The sequence below is a fragment of the Arvicanthis niloticus genome, chromosome 1 (genome assembly GCF_011762505.2).
Source record: "Arvicanthis niloticus isolate mArvNil1 chromosome 1, mArvNil1.pat.X, whole genome shotgun sequence".
NCBI lineage: Eukaryota > Metazoa > Chordata > Mammalia > Rodentia > Muridae > Arvicanthis > Arvicanthis niloticus.
The window spans coordinates 166,464,139-166,487,334 of NC_047658.1; the positions used below are offsets into that span (position 1 = coordinate 166,464,139).

General features: G+C 40.3%; 1 protein-coding gene across 3 annotated transcripts in view; it reads right to left on the reverse strand.

Moving 5' to 3' along the window:
- Window positions 1-22,670, reverse strand: part of Cacul1 (CDK2 associated cullin domain 1) — a 52,363-nt gene extending 29,693 nt beyond the window's left edge. The window contains exons 1-3 of one of the 3 annotated variants that reach the window (XM_034505751.2): window positions 21,832-22,648; window positions 6,650-6,776; window positions 5,701-5,803 (exon numbers count right to left, since the gene is read on the reverse strand). In XM_034505751.2, coding sequence (XP_034361642.1) covers window positions 5,701-5,803; window positions 6,650-6,776; window positions 21,832-22,210 — 609 coding nt within the window. In that variant the 5' untranslated portion in view covers window positions 22,211-22,648. Of the gene's footprint in view, window positions 1-5,700; window positions 5,804-6,649; window positions 6,777-21,831 lie in introns of all 3 variants that reach the window. The other 2 variants (XM_034505760.2, XM_076926130.1) reach the window with 2 other exon arrangements.
- Between the last annotated feature and the right edge of the window lie 526 nt (window positions 22,671-23,196).

Below are 23,196 nucleotides of genomic sequence, written 5' to 3' on the forward strand. Positions count from 1 at the left end.
CCTGTTAAGTCTGCCACCAACAGCACTTCCCCATACCCCATCATTTCTACTCCAATCCATTTTCTATGCTTATAACTCTGATGCTCTGAAATGCAATTCCTGGCATTCAATGTTTTCTGCCATCTGAATCTGGTCTACCTTGTCCCCTCCCATACCCACTGGAACATGTCTTCTTCACAAGACTACTCCTTAAGACCTGGGTAAGCACCACAGAAGAGCCTCTGCCCATAAAGTTCTCTTGTCCTTTATCCATGACAACTTTTTGTTGGTGCTGCCATCTTCTTCACTGCCCTAACTAAGCTGAGATTTGTCAACTTCTGCTCTGAATCCTGGCTGTCTGGATGGCTCTAAACAGTGCAGTGGTCTAACAAGCAGCCACTGTGCTTCAGTGCTTTCTTTAGGTTCCACCTGTTGTTTGAGATAAATGCTAAGGCCTTTGATTTATTTGAACTTTATTATTTTCTAACCTCATGTTTTAAATTCTATTCCAAATTAAATTTTCTTAAAACCAGCACCCTACCTTTGCTTTGTTTGATATAGGGCCTCGTTTTGCTGCTGTTGTCATCATTTTCCTGATGGATGCCAGGCTACCTGGCCCATAAGCCTCCAAGGGTTCTCCTGCCTCTTCCACCATCTCCCTGTAGAAGCACGAGGGTTAAGTGTCTGTCTTATGTATGGCTCTGGGGATTTAAATTTCCCACTGAACCATCTCACCAGCCGTTGTCTAACATTTCTAACATTTACTTTAAATTTTTCTGCTTCCTTATTATCTTTCAGTTGTAGTTCTTGGCAGCAATATTTGGTAAAGTTGCAAGTTGTCATACTGTCTGATTATTGCTTCTCCTTAATGCAACCCTTAGCTTTTAGCATTTCATATAATGATGGACAAGGTAAAGTTTATTACTTATTCTATACCTCATCTGTTCTTTATGCTTTTCCCCTTCTTTTCATGGCTTGATTATTTTCTATCATCATCATCATCATCATCATCATCATCATCATCATCATCATCATCATCATTTTACAGTCCAGTGAGTACTGCCCTGCCAGTCTATCCGACAGCTCTTCATCCCATCCCTCCTCCCCTGGTCTCCAAGAGGATGTCTCCACCCCACCTCCCCCACCCACTAGACTTCCCACTCCTTGGTGCCTCTGGAGGGGTTAGGTGCATCTTCTCTCAGTGAGGCCAGACCAGGCAGTACTCTGCTATATATGTGTCAGGGGCCTCAGACCAACTAGTGTATCCTGCCTGACTGGCAGCTCAGTGTCTGAGAGATCTCAGGGGTCCAGGTTGGTTGAGACTGCCGGTCTTCCTATAGGGTTGCCCTCCTCCTCAGCTTCTTCCAGGCTTTCCCTAATTCAACCACAGGGGTCCCTGGCTTCTGTCCATTGGTTGGGTATAAATATCTGTAAGCTTGATTATTCTTTTAATTACATTTTCTCCCTCCATCATCATGTTACATTGACTTTTACTACACCTATAGAGGTTAAGCCCACAATTACAGATTGTATGCTCCCAAACCCTTACATATTATTGCTGTGAGTTCTGCTTACATGTATCTTTTATACCTCTAAGAACTAATTATCATTTGGGTCAGTGAGATGGCTCAGTGGGTAAGGTAGCTTGCTGCCAAGCCTAAGGACCTACTTTGATACCTATGACCGACACGGTGAAGATAATCAACTCCTGCAACTACTGTCTGATTGTTACATGTGCACTGTGGTATGTGACAGAGTCTCTCCTCTCCCCCTGCCCCTACTCTGGTGTTCTTGTCTCTGTCTGTCTCTCTATCTGTCTGTGTCTGTGTGTCTGTGTGTCTGTGTGTCTGTGTGTGTCTCTCTCTCTCTCTCTCTCTCTCTCTCTCTCTCTCTCTCTGTGTGTGTGTGTGTGTGTGTGTGTGTGTCTGTCTCTTTCTCTCTCACACACATACACACACAAATAAATAAATGTAAAAATAGACATTATCACATATAAACTCAGCTTATCTTTGTTAATGTCCTTCACTCCAACCTGAATCACCAAATTTTCACCTATAAACATCTATCTGAATACTCTTTTTCATTCCAAAAATGAATGTAGCATAGCTATCAGAAGTAATTCAAACTCAGCAGGCATGCTGGAAGTCCTAGTCTGAACATTCAGCCCAAGTATGATGATTTCTACAAATTTAAACAGAACTTTGCAAAACTAAGCAGCTGGGCCAGGAGTCATAGTACATACCTTTAATTCTAGCACTGGGGAGTCAGAGGTAGGTAGATCTTTCTGAGACTGACCCAGTCTACATACAAGTTCCAGAACAGCCAGGGCTACAAACTAAAATACTGCCTCAGAAATAAACAACAAAAATAAAAACTAAGCAGATTATTTAGTAAAATAAATAAATAAAACCCGGATTTTCTATATATATATATATATATATATATATATATATATATATATATATATAACTATTTCCATTCATTTGTGAATCAAAAACTAAGAATTCAAAGACTCTGGAGATAAACAAACAAACAAACAATAAACAAAAATCCCTGAATTTCCTTATGACAGCTAAAGGAGACCGGAATCATAGTATAATAGAAATAGAGACAATCATTAAGTGAAATAACAAGTGTGAAATACACTTTAGTGGATTTAGCTAATTGTTTTATCAATTCAACAAGCAACTTTTTTAAGTTACTGAAGGGGTGCAAAAGACACTATTCTAAAATGAAAGATGTATGTAGGGGACTGTGTTTTAAAACATGAAGATTGTGCTACCATACAGTAATATTTAGGTTTGACAGACTAATGTATTAAAATCTGAAAATAAGTGGCTGGAGAGATGGCGCAGTGGCTAAGAGCACTGGCTGTTCTTCCAAAGGTCGAGTTCAATTCCCAGCTCAATATGGTGGATCACAGCTATCTGTAATGGGAGTCTGATGTCCTCTTCCACTGTGTCTGAAGACAGCTACAATGTAATATATATATATATATATATATATATATATATATATATATATATATATATATATATATAATATTTTTTAAAAATCTGAAAACAATATTCTCTAGCTTTTAAGTCAACACAAAAAATAAATATGAAATGCTCTTTCACACAGCACTTTGAGTGTTTCCAACAGAATGTGCTTTTAAATATGTATAAATAAGCCAAACCAGTAGCTATTTATGGTGCCCTTGACAGAAACTAATGTCCTGTGGGTCCAACCCATTGATCTGTCAACTGCATCTACGTATCTGACAAATGCAACTCATCCCACAATACTGTTTTGGCTCAAGAATTTAAAAAACCAGGTTGCAAATAACATGCTCCACCCAAATACAATGTCCTGCCCTGTACAAAACTACCTAAGCATTTAAGACTAATCAATACTCTTACCATTAGCATAAGTCAAACTTATGAGCATTCACTCAACAAATATTTTCTGAGTTACAATTGTAACAGATATTAAGGCTAAAAAGAGAAACAGGACAACAGAGTCCTTACCTCACAGGAAAGTCAGGGAAGTAGTCAAGTATGAATACAAACACAGTACACAACCACAGCCCTAACAGGCTTGTTACTGCTAAGAGGCTCTGGGTCCAGACAAATGCCAACAGTCTGTTTTGTTCTATTCTGTTCTGTATTGTTTTGAGAGTTGGACAAGAATTCCAGGAAGGCTATCCATAAGTTACCAGAAATGATATAATACTGAGAAAGAAGGTTCTGCAAGGCAGGAAGCAGAAGGAAAAAAGTATCTTACAACTTAGTATAAAGGAACCATGGATATTTCAATAAAGCTACTTAACTTTAATGCAAAAAAGTTGACAAAATGATGTTAACAAGGGGTTTTTTTTGGTTTTGTTTGTTTGTTTGTTTAAAAAGGGCCTACAACTGTTGAGTGACAAAGCTAAGACCAGAGTCTGAGGTCCCCATGCTGCTGCTTCCTATTTTAAAGCTATTTAGAACTGGTTACAATCTTCCAAAATAAGTCACTTTAAAAATTGGCAGGGTGGGGCATGCTTATAATCCCAGTACCCAGGAAGCTGAGGCTAGATTTCCAGATCAAGGCCAACCTGGCACAACTGTAATTCAGCAATGTTTGCTAGGTGAAGCCCAGGTGGGCCTATTTCAGGAAAGCCAACAGCTAGTACAGCTTTTTTGGGGGGATGGTGGGGGTGGGGGAAGCATTAGCTTAGCATGAACAAGACCCTGAGGATTTGATTCCCAGAACCTCAAAGAAAAAAGTTTTAAATAGTATTTTTCAAACTTAGTGAGATGTGTATTAACTCTAAAAATAAAGTCCCTGGTTTTATATCATATATACCTTTACATTTACTGACATTTAGTTTTTGAAATACTAAAAAGAACACCTTTGCCTTGTTTTAATCTTTAATAAGTCCTTCCTAAAGGAAATTAAAACTAAGTTTTGTAAAATGCTATATTACCCGGGTGAGAAAACATGGACTCTGACATAGACATGACTAAAACCTGGAGTCTAATCTGACTACTTTGTGAATGGCAAGATGATATTACTAAGCAGATTGATTGTTCATCAAAGTGCTATTAGTTTAAAAACTACCCAAAGACCAAGCAATAAGATGGCTAAATAAACTTAGATACACAAAGTAAGAGAGAACAATCCCTAAAGCACTCGTGAAAGGATAGTGATAAAAACCAGAGGAATGGCAACAACTCCCTCTCTCTCTCTCTCTTTCCCCCTCTCTCATTCATATATATGTGTGTGTTTGTATATATACATACATATACATAGACATACATGTATTATGTATGTATGTATGTTAATGAATAGTTGTGTTCAGTTAAAAAGGTGAAGACAATTTAATAGGCAAAGCTGTATATTTTAGAAAATATAGCTCTGGCTATAATTGATTAAAAACGCAACAAAACAAAACCCTTGGGCCGATAAGGTGGCTCAGCATGTAAAGATGATACCTGACACCACCCCTAATGACCCGAGTTTACCCAGGGACCCACACATCGGGAGGAGAAAACCAACTGCAGCACAACAGCATGTGGCACATGTACACACTGCCCCATACACAAGATAAACATAAAAAAGAATAGAAGGTGAGGGGAAAAAGTCTCAAACACAGTCTACTTTTGGAGCTTTTGTTCACCTTGATGTAAACCCTGGATACCTAATGTGAGTCAGTTTTCTAGGCCTGTTACTTCTACTCAGAATCCAATTAAGATCAGGTTCTGGCGCAAAGCTAGTATTTGAGGGAAAGACCAGGAAGCCAGGCACCCCAATGAGGGTTTTCTGCTGTTACCCAGATACTAAGATCACCTGCAAGTTTGCCAGTAACTAGCTTCAATTGTTCATACTGCAAGTGTTAGAAACTAGTAGGAGAAAACACTCACTCTTGAAACAGAACTCGAATTCAAAAAACAATATATATATATATATATATATATATATATATATATATATATATATATTTAAATTTCACCAGATAGTGAAGTTAATAGAAAAAACAAGGTTTTAAATAAAAGAAATGGTTAGAAAAAGTTACATAATTTATGCCAAGTTTTCAATCTACTCTGAAGATTAGATCATTCAGTCAGTATCTAACTAGAAAATATATACTTGTGTGTTAAATCAAACTGATAAGATCTCAACTGTTCAAGCCACAGCCTAGCTCCACCTTATCAGAAACACTTAAAGCAGCAAACACAGATGCACTCAACTTCTTACCTGCAGCTCCTTGGAGACTCGCTCTAAGTGGCTGGTTATTTTTTTAATCAGATCACTGTACATCTGTTCTGAGTGCTGCTGGCACACACACTTATACACACAACTGCAAGAAGAAACAAGGCACAGAAACCAAGTCAATGAAGAAGCATTCCACGCAATCCCATGTTGAAGCACACATACAAAATACAAATCACCAACCTAAAACAGCTGCTAATCAACCAGAAACTAAGAAAAATCTACACTCCCTAGTCAGTGTTCTGATGTAAAGGACATTGCCAACTAACTAACTTCAAATGGCCTGGGTAGTACATATTAAATAGGTAATAAGGAATCAAAAATTGAGTGATGATTTATGGTCTAAATATGGTAACTCCTTATAAACCACCTGCTCTCACTCTTTTTAAAAAAATACATGTCAAAATAAAAAACAGAGTAATAACCAGCATAAAGAAAGTTTCTAACTCACAAAGATGTTTGCAATACATCCTCCTTGTATACCATGTGTGGGAACACAGCTGTCACTTCTTCCTGTCATTCTTCAGCTGATCTCATTTCCCACCCTAGTTCCTAATCTGATGCTTCCATTTACCAAAGGTTGGGAACAAAATATCAAAGAGAACTAGAATTACACATCACTAAGCATCAACAGAGCTAACAAAGATCTCCCTAAAAAAAAAAATGTATTTTTATAGCAGATACTACACTAGTTTGTTTGTTTGTTTTTTACTGGCCTCAGAGGTTTTTTATTTATATGACAAAGGCAGGCAAGCAATCAGAGGCAGAAGTTAATAAAGTATCTTGATTTGAAAACCACCTCTGAACCAAACCTGTGATACAGCGGTGTCGAGAATATATACATCAAACTTCATCTTACATACTTTATACATCACATTCATGTTGTCAGCAATCAAATCCCATTCAAACTCAGGAAAATTAAACGGTGACTTACCTGTAAATCTGTTCATAGGATATAGGTATATAGTCACCAGGACTCTGGGTTAAAAGTTGATCTATGGCACCATCTAATTTTGGCCAGTATGTGCTCTTATAGTCTTCAATTGTTATAACATTCATTACTACAAGGAAAAGTAAAATAAACATTACTATGTGCCACATGGAAATACAAATCATAGCCAAGTGTATACTAATTCAAACTCTTTCCTTCCATTATTTACCCAACCCATTTCAATTTTTAAAATGAGAGAAATTTAGCCTGGCAGTGGTGGCACATGCTTTTGATCCCAGCACTTGGGAGTCGGGCAGTGAGTTTGAAGCTAGCCTGGCTTACAGAGAGAGTTCCAGGACAGCCAGGGCTACTTGGAGAAACTCTGTCTTGAAAAATCAGAGGGGGGTGGGAGGGCATGAATTAGGAGGCAGAGACGGCCTGAGTAGATTCTGATCTACACAGTGAGCTCTGAGACAACTTAGTGACACCATCTCAAAAAAGGAGAGGGGAGAGGGGAAGAGAGAGAAAGAATGGTCTGAAGAGAGAACAAAAGCATAAAGCACAAAGAATCTGGTCAGTAATTTTAAGCAGCCATTGGTTGCTTTCCCAGTTTGCTGTCAAGCTTCTATCCTCAGTAAAGCACTCTCAGTATACCCTGGCCTTCAGCACATTGTTATCACAATTGTGTGTCTTAATGAGTCATTAATGATCCACAAGAAGATTCCAGAAACTGTGGCCTTCCATAATTACTCTTTATAGACATCCCTGGGGAAATCTATCTAATGACAGGACTACAGGGCCTGAGATTTAAAAAACGCTGTAGTCCCAAAAGAGGCTTCCACAAAATATGCTGAGATTTATGGTATCACCAGTCCCACTCAGACATACTAACTTGGGCTCTAAGTACCTGGAACTTAACAAGCCCAAGGAAAAAGATATGGCCTAGAAACCTTGCACTGAAGGCTCACCTCATTCCAATGGACAGACTTAAACCCTTACCAAGGGTCCTTCCAAGGCCTCAGCAAACTGTTCCTAAGACCAGGGTGAAAGGTGCTTTACAACAAGACACTAATGTTAAAGAGATACCTAAATACTTAGGGAGAGAAGAGGTAATAACTTCCAGATCAGGTATCTTATTACTCATTTTACAAAGAGCTGGGAAGCAGGAAAGTTTAATGGCTTCCTCCAGAATATATGGCTAATTCCAGACTGAGAGGCCATGTCAAGGGAAACCTTAGTATTACACTCCTAACATCTAACCTTAGCCATATACCAGTATTATCATTATTATTCAATTTTCTCTAAATCACTTCACTTTTAGTGCTATAAAATATATGTTAAAGGGCACTTAAAGAATAACTTTTATTGACTCATAAGACATGGTAGATTTTTTTTTTTTTGGTAAGACAAGGTCTCATGTAGCCCTTAAAATCTTAAAATTACCGAGGAAGACCTTCAGCTCCTGGGTCATCCTGCCTCTACCTCCCAAATGCTGTGACTACAGCTGTGTGCCAACACGTTCAGCTTTGATATAGTATAGTCGTAAGTACATTTTGCTAGGACCAGGGATGTAGCTCAGTAGAATACTTGCCTAGTATATGAGAAGCCCTGGGTCCTGTTACCAAAATCATTGTAAGGAAGGGATGCTAAATGAAAGAAAAATAGATCGAAAAGTCTCCTCTCCATATCTGTAAGAGTTCCATGTATATTGTATTAACACAGGCAAAACTTTAAGGATAAAATCAGTGATTGCTAGGGAGTTGTCAATAAGGAAAAGGCTTATCTATAAAGGGTTAACGGGGATCTTTAGGGCAATGAAATGTGTTGTATGAAACAGAAATAACAATACACCATTCTATTTGTGTCAGAACTAACAGAACTGTAGGCTATACAATGAATCATCAAAGTCGTAGGCTACTAACCAGGCAGTGGTGGCGCATGCCTTTAATCCCAGCACTTGGGGGGCAGAGGCAGGCGGATTTCTGAGTACAAGGCCAGCCTGGTCTACAGCATGAGTTATGGGACAGCCAGGGCTACACAGAGAAAGCCTGTCTCAAAAAACAAACAAACAAACAAACAAACAGAAAAAGTTGTAGGCTACTGAGATAAAGATGAAATGGAAATGTGACAAGTCTAACTGACAAATGAAATCAGAGCTGACAGTAAAAAATGGGCATGGAAAGTTCTGACAACAAAACGGGGCTGAGGAGATTATATATATATACACACACACATATATTATATAAATTATAGAGCATTTGCCGAACATGAAGAGCCCTGGGTTTGGCTCTTCCTACTGTTGGGAGAAGAAAAGGCAATTCTCCTAGAGACTTAACATTCTAAATCTCTATTTGGGAAATTTAAGTTCAGTGGCTGAGAACCCAAGTGTCTGTCACAGCCTGGCATAAAAGGTGCACACCTGCAACCCTAGTGCTTGGAATGCTGAGGACAGAAGATGGCTGGATTACACAGAAAGTGCAAGGCCAACCTGGAATGCATGATGAAAAAAGAATGAAAAGCAAGTGAAACAGAAGGTGTGAGTTCACAAAGAGACATTCCAATTAGAAATAAAACTTGTGTCTTCTCGAAACAACTGCCACAGGGTAAGGCTCAAAATACATACAGAAAACAGCTAACTCAAACAACCTGACTCTGCAAAGATAGTTAAACCTACCATTACTGCAACAAAATGAAACTAAGTCTAAAACATATATAGCTGGAACCTGGGGCTTGGGAGATATTATACAGCTGCTAAAAACTAGGAAACTATCAGAGAGATAGGCACTTTCATTAACCAAATATCTTTTTTAAAGATTTATTTATTCGTGTATTTTATGTACATGAGTGCTCTGTTTTCATGCACATCAGAATGGGGAATCAGATCCCATTACAGATGGTTGTGAGCCACCATGTGGTTGCTGGGAATTGAACTCAGAACTTCTGGAAGAGCATTCAAGTGTTCTTAACCGTTGAGCCATCTCTCCAGCCTCAACCAAATATCTTATTAAAATGACACAAGCTGGACAGCTGTGATGGCTTACACCTTTAATCTCAGGCAGAGGTAGGCAGACCTGAGTTTGAGGCCAGCCTGATATACATACAGAGCAAGTTCCAGAACAGGTAGGGCTACAGACAAACCCTGCCTAGGGGTGGGAAGGATTTGACACAAGCACCATAGAGAAGAAATTAAAAGCTAGAGACCCAACTCCAAACTGCTGATAAGTAGTTATAAAATCTGCAAAGTGAACTACCTTAGACAAAATTAAGACTTATTGGAGAAACAATGCAAGGTATACTATTTGCTGTATGGAATTCAATTTCACATGGGCTGTTGCAAATCAAGTTGGTCCTACTCCACAATCCTATTGTATTTACTTGTACTGTCATAAGACTGGTCTACCTAATGCAGAGACTGATGGTAGTTCCACTCCAACAGTGGCTCTCAAAGCCTAATAGCCAGAGCAGAAAGAGCATCATGGGGGAGGTGGCTAATCATATGAACTGTTAGACTCCACCCTAGACCTGATCAGAACACCGTGGATCTGTCAATATGCCCTTCCCATATAACCCTGAAGACTGCTCAAGTTTGAGAACCACTGGCCCATATCATAAACAGTTCAGTGCAGCCAAGGAAGGTCACACCTACTTTCTTCTCTGGATTGCTAGTAAGTTGTCATCTTACACTGTGGTCAATGTATAAATAAATATATCAAAGACAATGTTAAAAGAGCAGCAAAGAGGTGCTTTCATGCAAACTCAACAAAGCTCCACTGGTACCCCTATTCCCCACCAAGAAAGCCACCTTAAAAAAGTTCTGACTCTCAACTCAGTAATGGTGATTTTAAAATAAGCTAAGCTAAATTACATCTGAAATACAGCTTTTTAAATTAACTGTAACTAATAACTGGTGTCAGATGGGATGGAGAAAGTGAATGTTTTCTAAAAGAAAATCACTGCTTATCACTGCATGCTCACCTTGGTATAACAAGCCAGTCTCTCACCACTGCTCAACACAGTACATCAGGCAGAACATTCTGCTCCCTCAATCAAAAGGGGGTAACTGAACTCTTTAAAGCACTAGACAGAAGAGCTAAAGGCCAATAATAAAACTTTCAGAACGGAAAAAAGTCTTTGGGTATAAGGGGAGCAAATGGTCAGAACAAAGACAAAATAATATATTCTAATAAACAAATGGAAGGTTAAAAACTCTAGCTGAAAAGGAAAATAATTTGGCAAGGGTGTAGCTTAGTTGGTAGAGCACTTGCCTATCAAGCACAAAGCTCTTGGGTTGATCCCCAGCACCACAAAAAGCATAAACTGGATGTGGAAGTGCATTCCTGCAACCTCAGCACTCCAGAAATAAAGGTATAAGGATCATCTCAAAACAAAAACAAAGGAACAGTGAAATAGTTGTTACTAGGAGAACAATTTAAAAACAAAACTCCACATTGTAAATAGCCTGTTCCTGAGAAAAAAACCAACTCTGTACCACCTACTTGGTAATGTTTTTGTTTGCCAATAGAAAAGAGCAGCTATCTGAAACCTATATTGTGAAGTTATATTTCTTTCTACTTGGTCAAATTCTATGAAGAGGCTTTGGGTATTGTGGGACTTCTAAGTTCGGGGATTTGGAGACACTATAGAGAACTTATCTATTGTAGATACTATGAAGTCACTCTACCTGTAGGTTCTAGAGTTACATTCACATAAGCATATCACCAGATAATACTGGCATCTTGTTTTTACTCACACCCTCATTAACATGCTCATTAGGAGTTCTGTGCTACTCACCTACCCCAAAAGATGTGCTGTAGTCTAGGTGAGGCTGCAGCAAGCCAACTATCTGTCACTATCTAATGCATTTTTGCTTCAAATGAAGTGCATTTTCCCAGACACTGAAAGGTTGTAAAGCTTTAAGATAATTATGTCATTATGTTCTACTGCTTAGAACCCATTTCTTCATGAGGAATAGACTAGGATAGTAGAATGCCTTCAACATAACACTTAATGCCCTGGCTACTGCATAAGATGGAAATTTCTACAAGGGACTGCACAACAAACACTGCTCTACAATTCTACCATCACATTTGAACTTGAGACACAGCTATGAACAAAAACCCATCATGACAATACATTTATGAAATGATCAGGGCTATCATGACATCTATTATGGTACCAACTCCATCTAATCCAAACTCTCACCAAAGTGACATTTTTAAAAAAGAAATCTGTTCTCAACTACACTAATTACAAGTATACCATCACTTTAAAATTCTTTACTGTCTCTTAACATTTCAACAGGTTGATCACTCTTTGGCACTGAATCCTAAAATATCTGAGCTCTGAAGATGGAACAAAGCAGGAGCCAAACATTTAAGACCAGAGGCTAGGAACTGTGGGTTACTTCCACACAGCTAGAAGTAGAGCTGCAGACTAAACAGTTAAAAAGTTAGAACAGAGTTCTGAAAGACCTAGACAGATGAGGGCTGGCAGGAGCACGTGAAGCCCAGAACTGGTAGACTATGCAGAGGTCAAAACTGCTCACTATCAAACCTAACCCTATACTTCTGAGGGTTATCAACCAAGAGAAATACACTGCACTTCCTACTCCACTTATCCACCCTTCTTTTTCTCAGAATGAAGATCCTTCTCTTAGAAACGAAAAACCCCCAAAGAAAGACTAGCACTTGGCAGTTCATCAACAAAACTGCAACTCTGCATCCAATCAGTGTAAATGAAGCCCAACACTAAAAACTTGGCAAAGGGCCCTACACACACAGACCTACCAAACAGTCTCAATTTTAAGTAAGACTAGATGGTGAGGGATGATCAGTCATGAAGAACAAAACAAAAAATAACAAGCTAAAAGCAAAGGTAATTCAAAGGATAGAAGAAATCTTTTTTAAAAATATCTGTAATTACTATTCTCAAAATTATTCTTGGCAAAAGGCTCAAAATGCTTACCAATAAGCCTGAGGACCTTAGAACCAAAGTGGTGGAAGGAGAAAACCAACTGCTGCAAACCGTCCTTTGACCTCCACATGTGCTCTGTGGTACACAGGAGCATGCTAACTTGAACACAAATGCACACAATTGCAGGTATAATAATAATAATGATAATAATGATACAATTAACAACTGTCATGACAAAAACATCCAGGTGTTTCAAAAATTAAAAATATAGCCAAAATCTAAGAGAGGGATGAAGAAATCATCAGGGAACTTTCCCAGATCATTTAGAGAAATAGAAAACACAAGAATCTAGCTAACTATCAGAAAAATAAATGGGAAATTCCACAGATCTACCAATAATTCAACAGAATGAAGAGAAAGGAGAAATGTAAAATAAGATAAGATACATCAACATAAGAAAGTATCCCAGAAGCTTCCTCAAAGAACAAAAGTCAAAGCAGTATCTGATACCAGTCATTGTCGATAGCAAGCTTTAAAGTCAAAGATGCTACATTTTAAAAGTTCCAGGGCAAATTTGAATTAAGAATCTGTGGCACAGGTCTTTAATCCCAGTACTTGGGAAGCAGAGGCAAGAGAAATTCTATGAGTTTCAGGCCAGTATGGTCTACATATTGAGTTCCAGGACAGCCATAACTACACAGTGAGACCCTATGCAGCGTCTTTCAGCCAGGCAAAAATCTAACATTTTATCAGGAACCTATTAGAAGATTTCTGACATGCATGCACACCCACACACACAAAAAACGCAGATGCAACCATAGAGGCTGAGGGTATAGCTGAGCAACAGCCCTTGCCTAGTACAAACACACACACACACACACACACACACACACACAGAGTGGAATGCGGAGGGCAGAGGAACAAGCAGAGAGTAGGTGCAGTCACTATATCTACTTGGGAAGCTGCTGAGTACAAGGATACCTCAGCTCCAAGGAACCAAAAGGAAAGCAAAGACCAAGTCACTAGATGACGAATCAAATGAAGCCACTGAAGTTATAAGAGTATGCTTGGCCACCCATGTTAGCACATGCTTTTAGTCACTTGAAAGGCAAAGATAAGCAGATCTTAATAAGTTCCAGACCAGCCAGGGCTACGGTGAGACTCTGCCTTAAAAAACAGAGTACGTTCAACAAAAATATGCCTAAGTTCTAGATCAAACAAGAGTGTAATAAGAGTACATTTTTGGCCCTTCAGTGACTATCAGCAAATACCAGGTGTTTTTTTTTTTTTTTTTTTTTTTTTTTTTTTTTATTAAACCAAAGAAGTAATTATTAAAATACCTTAATATGGTAAGTCAAGGGTATTGAGTGAGGAACTAAGGGACAACAACAAAGTACCATGAACTGTGGGTAAACACCACAGGAGGTACTGATTCCATCAAGTTACTGACTCCTGGGAAAACTCTAGAACAGGGGAAGCACTGCTCCAGATCTCTGATTCTGTCTTCCCATACAATTGTGTGTTTCCAGTACAAAACTGTATTTTTAAAATATATTCTATATTTGTGTGTGCCTGCATGTGTTTATGTATGACTCACTCATGCAGGTACCCAGAGAGACCAAAAGAAGGGTCAGATCCCCTGGAACTGTAGTCACAAGTGGTGGTGAGCCATCCAATGTAGGTACTGAGAACTGAACTCAGGTCTTCTACAAGAGCATCAAGTGCTCTAACCACTGAGCTATCTCTACCACCCCAAAATCTTGTATTATTTTTAATAACAGCAAAAATCTTTAATGAAACTGCTGTTTTAGGATTTCCAATATTCTAAGATTGGGGAAATGATGAAGTTTGGAGTTCAAACCATCATTCTTGAAAATTCATCTTCCCTCAACCCAAAATTCTGTAGATTCCCTAAAAAAACTCTAAAAAATCTGATAGCCCCTTCTCCAAAGCTTTAATTGTTCATTCAGGCTCTATTTCTTGTCTACAATCATTATCGCCTCAAACTGGTCATTGTCTCTACCTCCTCCACTCACACTAACACAACTTAACACTTAGTGGAGTGGTTCCCATTCCTACCAACAACCATTTCTATCCATTCAGATCTGATCTGTGCCACTCCTTTCTTACACCCTCTGTTCCCTCTGCAAGGACATGAGTCCAACTACTCCCCATCTTGCCACTTTTCTGGCAAACACCTCATATTCAGAAGGATTCTCTCCTCTCTATGCTATCAACTCTGTGCTACACAACTCTTTTAACATCTAGTCATAACACACTAGCATCTATCTGTTCATCACCTCACTGTGTCTCATCCCACATCATTATCAAAAGCTGAAACACTACTTTGCCATAAACACTCGCTGAATAAAATGCCATTCAAATGTCTATTTAGCACACCTGTAACTACGTATTAGTAGATCTACAGAGGCTAACAGCCAAATGTCAGCTAAAATAGACAGAGACACAAGACCTGTTTATGGCACTGAGAAACACTGCAAAGGGACAAGGTCAGCAAATGTCACAGAGTGTCTAACAACCAACAGTGCAATATGCACAGCTTATAGTTCAGTTAGTTTACCAAACAAGTAAACTCCATTTTCTTCAGAGATTTGAAACTAAGCTATCTATATAAAAAGTAGGTAGGTTTCTCTTTATCAATGACTATTCATGTGATAATAGTTTTTAAAAATAAAAAGCAAAAAGGAGATGAAGAGCCTCAGTAAGATTTTGAAGTTCATTCAACTGACGGATCATATTTCATGGTGATGCTTGCCAAACACAGCTACTAAGCTAGAAGGTAATGAGATGACAAATAACACCACATGCTGAATCCACCAACCACTTTGCAAACTGGAGGATAGACCCTGATAACCAAAAGATAAACATAAGATTTAGTAAAAAAAATCAGTTAATACTTTCAATCAATTCAAAAGTTAACTAAAAATTAGAAAAACAGCAATTTCATTAGTTTAAATTTGAAATATTACAAATTGCCTGCTCACCTAGGGGCAAGAATTATTAGTGCTGTGGGTTACTAAGTCTCCGATCAAGGATGGCAAGGTTATCCTCTGCCTCTACACATACTCCCGTATATGTGTAGCTAATTTGGATCAATGCATGTAAGACCTCTGCAAAACCCAAAGGACCTCAACTATTAAGAGGTACCAGGCTGACATACCATAAATAAATAAATAAATAAATAAATAAATAAATAAATAAATGGAAGTTCTTAAGATTATGGAATTACCATATGAATTTAATCCAACACCTAAACATACCTATTAAGGAAAAAAAGTACAATACCTGTGATATAGCAGAACCCTGAGCCCCAGAATGAAGCCAGCATGGCAAAAGCTGATCAATCTGAGAGCCCAAGCTGTCTCAAGACCTCTAGCTAGAATAAGATTTCACAGAAAAGAAAGTTCCAAGTATTCAAGGCCAGCCTAGTCTACAGAGTGAGTTCCAGGACAGCCAGAGATACACAGAGAAACCCTGTCTCAAAGAAAGAAAAGAAAAAAGAAAAGAAGGAAAGAAAGAAAGAGAGAGAGAAGAGAAGAGGAGGAGGAAGGGGAAGAGGAGGAGGAAGAAGAGGAGGGAGGGAGGAAGTTAGTTCATTCCAATGAAAAAGAAGTTAGTAACATTCCATAAAAACACCTGAGACTAAATACATGTGGAAATGGATCCTGAGGGTGCCAAACACCAAGGGTGTTAACTGCAGACAAGTTTGTAGAAGTAGGCTTACTAAAGACTCTCTGCTCACCATACTACTGAGGATTTGCTCAATTAACAACACCTAGACTGGATGTCAGCCTGCACTACAGTCAATCCCCACTAAATCTGTATCAATAGATTAGACACTAAAAATGAACAGATCAGTGAGTATGCACACACAGCAACAAAATAAGTGGGCTGACCAGAGAGCTCAGCAAATAAAGCCTGAAACCCTAAATTCAGTCTATATAGAACCCACATAAAGACAGGAGCAGTAACTCCATAAAACCATCATCCTCTAGAAAACATGCACACATATACACACATGCACAGAAGCACATGCATAGGCACACGGACAGGTTTTAGAGAACTAATTTTGTTCAAAGAGCAAACAAAAAAAAAAAAACTGAAGTGAACAGTGCTTCACTACTCACAAACCAGAAGTACTCTGCAAAGTGGAGATGGGGCTGGGGGTAGGGGAGATAATCTGACAAATTCTAAACTCAGGAAAATCAAGGAGGATAAACATAGAAAAACTGGCCCTCAGGGAACATCACAGTTAAATTGCTGATACTTAAAAAGATAAAGCAGGGCCAAAGATGTGGCTCAGTTGGTAGAGTGCTTCAAAATGCCCTGGGTTAGATAATTGTCAGGCATAAACTAGACACAATCCCAGACTTTCCAGGGGTAGAAGCAGCAAAGTGAGAAATTCAAAGTCATCCTCAGTTACAAAGACAGCTAGAGCCAAAAGATCCTGTAAGAATAAATAAAATACATTGTGTGCATTTATGAAATTCTCAAAGAAGTAATAAAAATTGATTTTAAATTAACAGTAAAGGTCAAGAGACAATAAAGACATTTTTTGAAATGCTAATGGGAAAAGCGAGTATACATATAGAATTCTACAGATTTCATACATACAGAATTGAGTAAAACATATTCTTAGAAAATAAAGACTTCTACAGACAAGCAAAAGCTGACTAAGTCAGGGACAACAGAACCACAGCCATCCCTGCCAATCTGGGGTGGGGGAGGCAAGATGTGCTGAGTTGTGCTCAAAAGATCTAGAGAAACACACTGATAGCCTGCCTTCCTTGGAGCCTCAAGCTATGTTTATATCTGTCAGCCTAGATTCACAAACAGGAGCCTAGCATAACTGACCTCTGAGAGACTCCAACCTGATGACAGAAACAAATGCAGACTCCCAGACTCAGCTCAAAAAGTCTTGTGGAACAGTTGGGGGAAAGACTGAGGAACCCAGAAAGGACAGGGACTCCACAAAAAGACCAACAGCATCTAACTTGGACCCTTGGGAGCTCCCAGAGACTCATCAATCACCAAAGAACATTCAAGGGCTAGACCTAACTGCCACCAACCCTGTTCCCACATATGTAGATGTACAGCTTGGTCTTCATTTGGGTCCCCCAACAACTGGAGCAGGGGCTTACCCTGACTCTGTTGCCTGCCCATGGACTGTGCTCCCCTAACTGGGCTGTCTTGTCTGGCCTCAGAGGAAGAGGATGTACCTAGTCCTCGGTGACTTGAGGTACCAGGATGGGTTGGTTCCAAGGGATGGACCTCACCCTTCTCAGAGGTGAAGAGAAAGGGGGGAGAGGCGATGTGAGGGAGAGACTCAGGAGGCAGAGGTAGGTGATGAGGACAGTCTGATCTACTGAATGAGTTCCAGGATGGCCTGGGCTACAAACAGAAACCATGTCTCGTGGAAAAAAAAAAAACAACAAAAAAAATTAGCTAAAATTGTTATAGAAACCAAAAACTAAAGGAAAGAATAGCAACACAAAGGAAAATATAAAACATTTGTTTCCCAGCTGTCTTAGTTGTTCTATTGATGTGAAGTGACGCCAGAACCACAGCAACTCTAATAAAGGAAACCATTTAACTGAAGGCTTGCTTACAGTCTCAGAGGCTTAGGTGACAGGCATGATGCTAGAGAATTAGTTGAGCTCTATCTACACCCTGATCACAGACAGAGACAGAGACTGAGCCTGGTACAGGCTTTGGCCAATGACACACTTTGTCCAACAAGGCCACACCTTCTATTCCTAATCCTCAAATAGTGCCACTTCCTGATTATTAATCACTCAAATATCAGAACCTATAGAGGCCATTCTTATTCAAAAAACACTCGGTTTTGATTCTCTAAAAAGTAAATTTCATCTTATGATTCTAGAAAAGATAAGCATAAAGACAAAAGGCAGATTAGGAAATGCCAGGAGCTGGAAGAAGTGGGGACTGATTGTGTTATGGGTTTAAACATTTATTTGGAAGTGATAAAAACAGCATGGAACTAGACGAAGCAGTGACTGTACCACACGATGTACTGAATGCCTCACAACTGTCCACTCTGAGATGGCTAAGTTGTGTAGTTTTCACTTTAAAAAATATTAAATGGCTACCATTAAATAGTCACCTGGGTCATGGGACACCTAAGTGTTTGACTGCTATATGCAGCAGCAGCACACAAATAGAATGAAAAAAAGGGAGATGAAGGACTACAGATGTTTACACTTTGTGTGAGGGAGTCTAACAAAGGCCATGCTTTACTTAAATTTCCACACTGCAACTGTTTGGGTGACCATTAAGAAGCAAAAAGGATGGTGATAAGCCAAAGTGAAGTCATATTTCATCAAAAATGGGCAAAAAAGCCAGGCAGTGGTGACGCATGCCTTTAATCCCAGCACTTGAATCCTTATTCACTGTACTTAAGTCTTGTGTATTTTGAGGTTATTTCACTTATAGACACTATAATTTTGTAAACTATTATATAGATGTCTATGTTCATTTTATCTTTTCTAGGCTGGTCTTCAACCTAATAATCCATCTACACTTGAGTTTTTCTTTTGGTTTCAGTGGTTCTTGATAAATGATATTATTACGAAATTCTAAAGAGTTTGTTTCCATTTTTTTGGTTTTTTGTTTGTCTGTTTTGAGACAGAGTCTGACCGGGAACTCAAAGAACCTCCTGTGGGGGGATTAAAAAATGTGAGCCACCCTGCAAGCAACAAGGACTTTTCTTAATATGTTAAGGAGCATCCACTGATAGTGAATATATTGAAAACTTCTCCATCGTTATTCCTATTAGCTACAGGTGTCTGGTAATAAGTTTTAAATAGTTATCCTGCACCCTCTGAATTACTAAGACTTATAGTATCAAGTATCACAGTATCAACTGGGACAGTGAATCAGGATTCTTTTGACATAATTAGATCTGATGAGCTAATAGTATACAGGATTTTCATTTCTATGCTAATATGTGTAACACAACTATAATCTTACCTAGTTTTTTGTTGTTGTTGTTTGGTTGGGTTTTTTGGTTTGGTTTTTTGTTTTTGTTTTTTTTGTTTTGTTTTGTTTTTTAGACAGGGTTTCTCTGTGTAGCCCTGGCTGTCCTGGAACTCACTCTGTAGACCAGGCTGGCCTCGAACTCAGAAATCCTCCACCTGCCTCTGCCTCCCAAGTTCTGGGATTAAAGGCATGCGCCACCACTGCCCCTGACCTAGTTTTAAATCAAGATTTTCACTAAACCCATAAAATAGACTTGGGGTTTTAGTTTTGTCTTGCTTCTGTGCTCTATATTCCAGAATTTATAAAAAAGAAAAGGTTTTGGAAGTATGATGGAGCTTGTGTACACGAGTATCTGGACCAAGAGATTTGACAGGGAAAGTCACTACTACTAGTAGTCTAAGCTCAGATAACTCCTGATAACTGTGTCCTGAGTTAATAGTTCCTTACTACATATTTCATTTACCTTTTCAAATTTATTACTATATAGTAACTTTTTAAAATCTAATATTCTATTTTGATTTTTCATTTATTTTCAACTTTTCCCCTTGACCAATCTTTAACAGATCTGCATAGCTCCGTAGCCTTTTTGTTGTTTTGTGACAGGGTCTCACATATCACAGGCTGGCCTGTAACGTGCATGCGATGGATATGCAGCTAAGGAAGATGAAATTCTTCATCATCCTGTCTCTACCTCCAGAGTGCTGGGATTGCAGCTGTGAGCCACCAGGTCAGGTTTTATAAGTTGCTGGGATCAAACTCAGGGCTTCCTGCCTGCTAGCAAGCACTCTCTCAACCAGGCTGCATTCCTAATTCTCCTTATTAATCTTTTCAAGAAATAATCTTTTGGTTTGGCAAATCCTTTTGCTCTCAGCTTGGTTGACGACTTCTCTTAATGTTCATTTCCCAAAGAAATTCTACTTAAGCATTAAGCCAAACTGCCTTCAGCATCTAAGGTAAATCACACTGCAATATAAAGTCTAGTTTCACAACTTAACCTTCAACATACAAACTGAATTATATGATTGTTGTGTGTATGGATAACAGGGAATAATCATACACAAATGTTCCTATCTACACCCACACCAAAGTGCCTTTGCCTAAAGCAGTATCTTGAAGGCTAATAAGTAATGTCGTGTGCTGGTACCATAAATAATTTTTTTCTAAGGTTGCAACTACACATCTACATCAGGACAAAAAGATATGAAGCTAGGTGGGCAATTACTGTTATAGCTTAATAAAACTTAACTAGAAATAACATCTCCAGTAACATTACGAGATGTTTTAAATTTGCAGTTAACAAGGACCTGGCTACCAGTAATGGTCACGTTCCTTTTACACTCCCACCACCACTCAGGGCTAAAAAAGCACCATCTTATTCTTTACCTAGCTATGGAGGCACACTACCTGATTATGAACATTTTGGGGTCAGTTTTTGTCTTCTGTCTGAAACTGAATTTTAAGGCAGATTGCTAAGAAGTTCGACATGTGGCATGGCCCTGCTTATTATGGTCACTTGAACTGCTTCTCTGGAACGTGGTTTTACACATCAACTTCAAAAAACTTGTAGCAGTTCCCACTACATAGAAGTAACTCAGAATTCAGTGACAGGATGCAAAAAAAGTCACAAAGAACAAAGAGTTGATAGAGACCAACGTTCAGATGCCTGATTTGCTTTAAGTACAGCGGTTAAGAATACAAGAACTCATTTCGACGGGCAGTGGTGGTGCATGCCTTTAATCCCAGAACTTGGGAGGCAGAGGCAGGCAGATTTCTGAGTTCGGGGCCAGCCTGGTCTACAGAGTGAGTTCCAGGACAGCCAGGGCTACACAGAGAAACCCTGTCATGAAAAACAAACAAACAACAAACACATTTCTTTGCTCTCTGGCTGCAAAAAAAGACGAAAGGCCTCTCGCTAATGAAACTCAAGACCGCCTTATTTTTCTCCCTCGCTTTATAAGGTGAAACTTTAAAGGGGACGCAATAAAAAAGAGCTTTCTAATCTTGAGAGATCGGCTGTAATAAAGATCTTTTCTGAAGCATAATCTAAGGCTGCGCAGGTATAACAAGCAACCCAGGCTGGTCGGCCGTATACTGGCCGCAGACACCGAATGAGTGTGGAAGAGTTAAAAAGGGGAAAGAGAACTAAGCCTGGAACAAAGGAAGTGGAGCTGCTCTCACGGCGGGGGGGATTCCGCGAGCAGAGGTGGAGAAGTCTGGAGAGACGGAGGGGGTTCGTGGGGGGTCAGACTCACGGAACTTGGAGGTGGAGGTGTTGATGTTGATGGTGGAGCTGGGGGTGGGGGCAGGAGCCGCCTTGGCCACCGCGGCGGCTGCGTCGCAGCTCTTCAACATCATAATCACCCCGTTTGGCTCCGGCAAGGGCGGAGGCCCCATCGGGAGCCCTTCCTTAGGACCCTTCCTGTCCATGGAGCCCGCGTGCACAGCCAGCAGCTGTCCCCCCGGGAGTTCTCGGCCAGGATCTGGGATGGACGACGAGGGCCGCGGCGGGGGCAGCGGCGGGGCCGGCGGAGGCTGCCGGAAGCTGTCTGCGGCGGCCTCCCAGTTGTTGTGATTCTGGTCGTCCATCATTGCCTCGTAGGTGAGCATTTCCTCCTCCATGCTCTCCTCCATCCCGCCGGGCCGCGGCTTCCCAGGCACCTGCCCGCCCACCTCAGCCCTCGGGCCTGGGAGCACAGCAGCCGCCTCGAGTTCACATCGCCCGGAGCCCTCGCGAGTGCGGCGGAAAATCCAGTGACGTACTGACTGCTTTCGCCCTCCGTCCGGACGACTCTGCCGGAGTAACCACTGACTGCGGTGGGCACTCCCGGGGTCTGGTTCTGAGGGAGGCAGCCGCAAAGCGGCGACGTCCCTCACGACATTTTACATCAGTTTATTCGGGCGATTGGAAAAGGCTCTGGGGGAGCGGCCAGAAAAGCACGTGATGCGAGGGACGGCCTGGAGAAAGCTGGGCGAAAAGGGGGAGGGAACGATGAGTCACCTCAACGCGACTGCACACAGCCGCGCGTTTCCCTCTCCCTCCCCTCCCCTCCCCTCCCCTCCCCTCCCCCCAGCAGTTTAGGCCAGGTGTCCAGACCAGGATTCGCTGGCCCCGCCCCCGGCCGACATTACGTGATAAAGGACTTTGGTCTGCGCACGCGCATTCTCTAAACTTTTTCCAGAGCTAGTCTGGGTGTGCCCGAGAATGGACGAAAAACTGCCAATCTCTGCAGTTAGATTTAACAGTTCCCCCCGCCCTTTTTTTGTCTTTTTTTTTTTTTTTTTCCTCAGCCTCCTGTGTGTCCCTTCATGCCCCATGCTGCCTAACCTTTCCATAGTGAGGTTCCCCCACCTACACATGCTTTTTGCCACCTAGGCCTTGACCTCGCAGCCCAAGCCTTTGCTTGGGGATGAAAGAACAGGGTCGAAGTAGGCCCTGGGTAGGGACTCTTAAAAGGGTCGACGCCCTTTTTTAGCCCTAGGTATCCCAAACTGAGAAAGACAGAATATTGCTTCAGAAATTGCACAGTACACATTCTTTCCAAGAGTATGTGAAACATTTTCAAAAGATAAACATGCTGTGTGTCTCTAAGCAAGTGTCTCTGCATGTCTGAGGACTG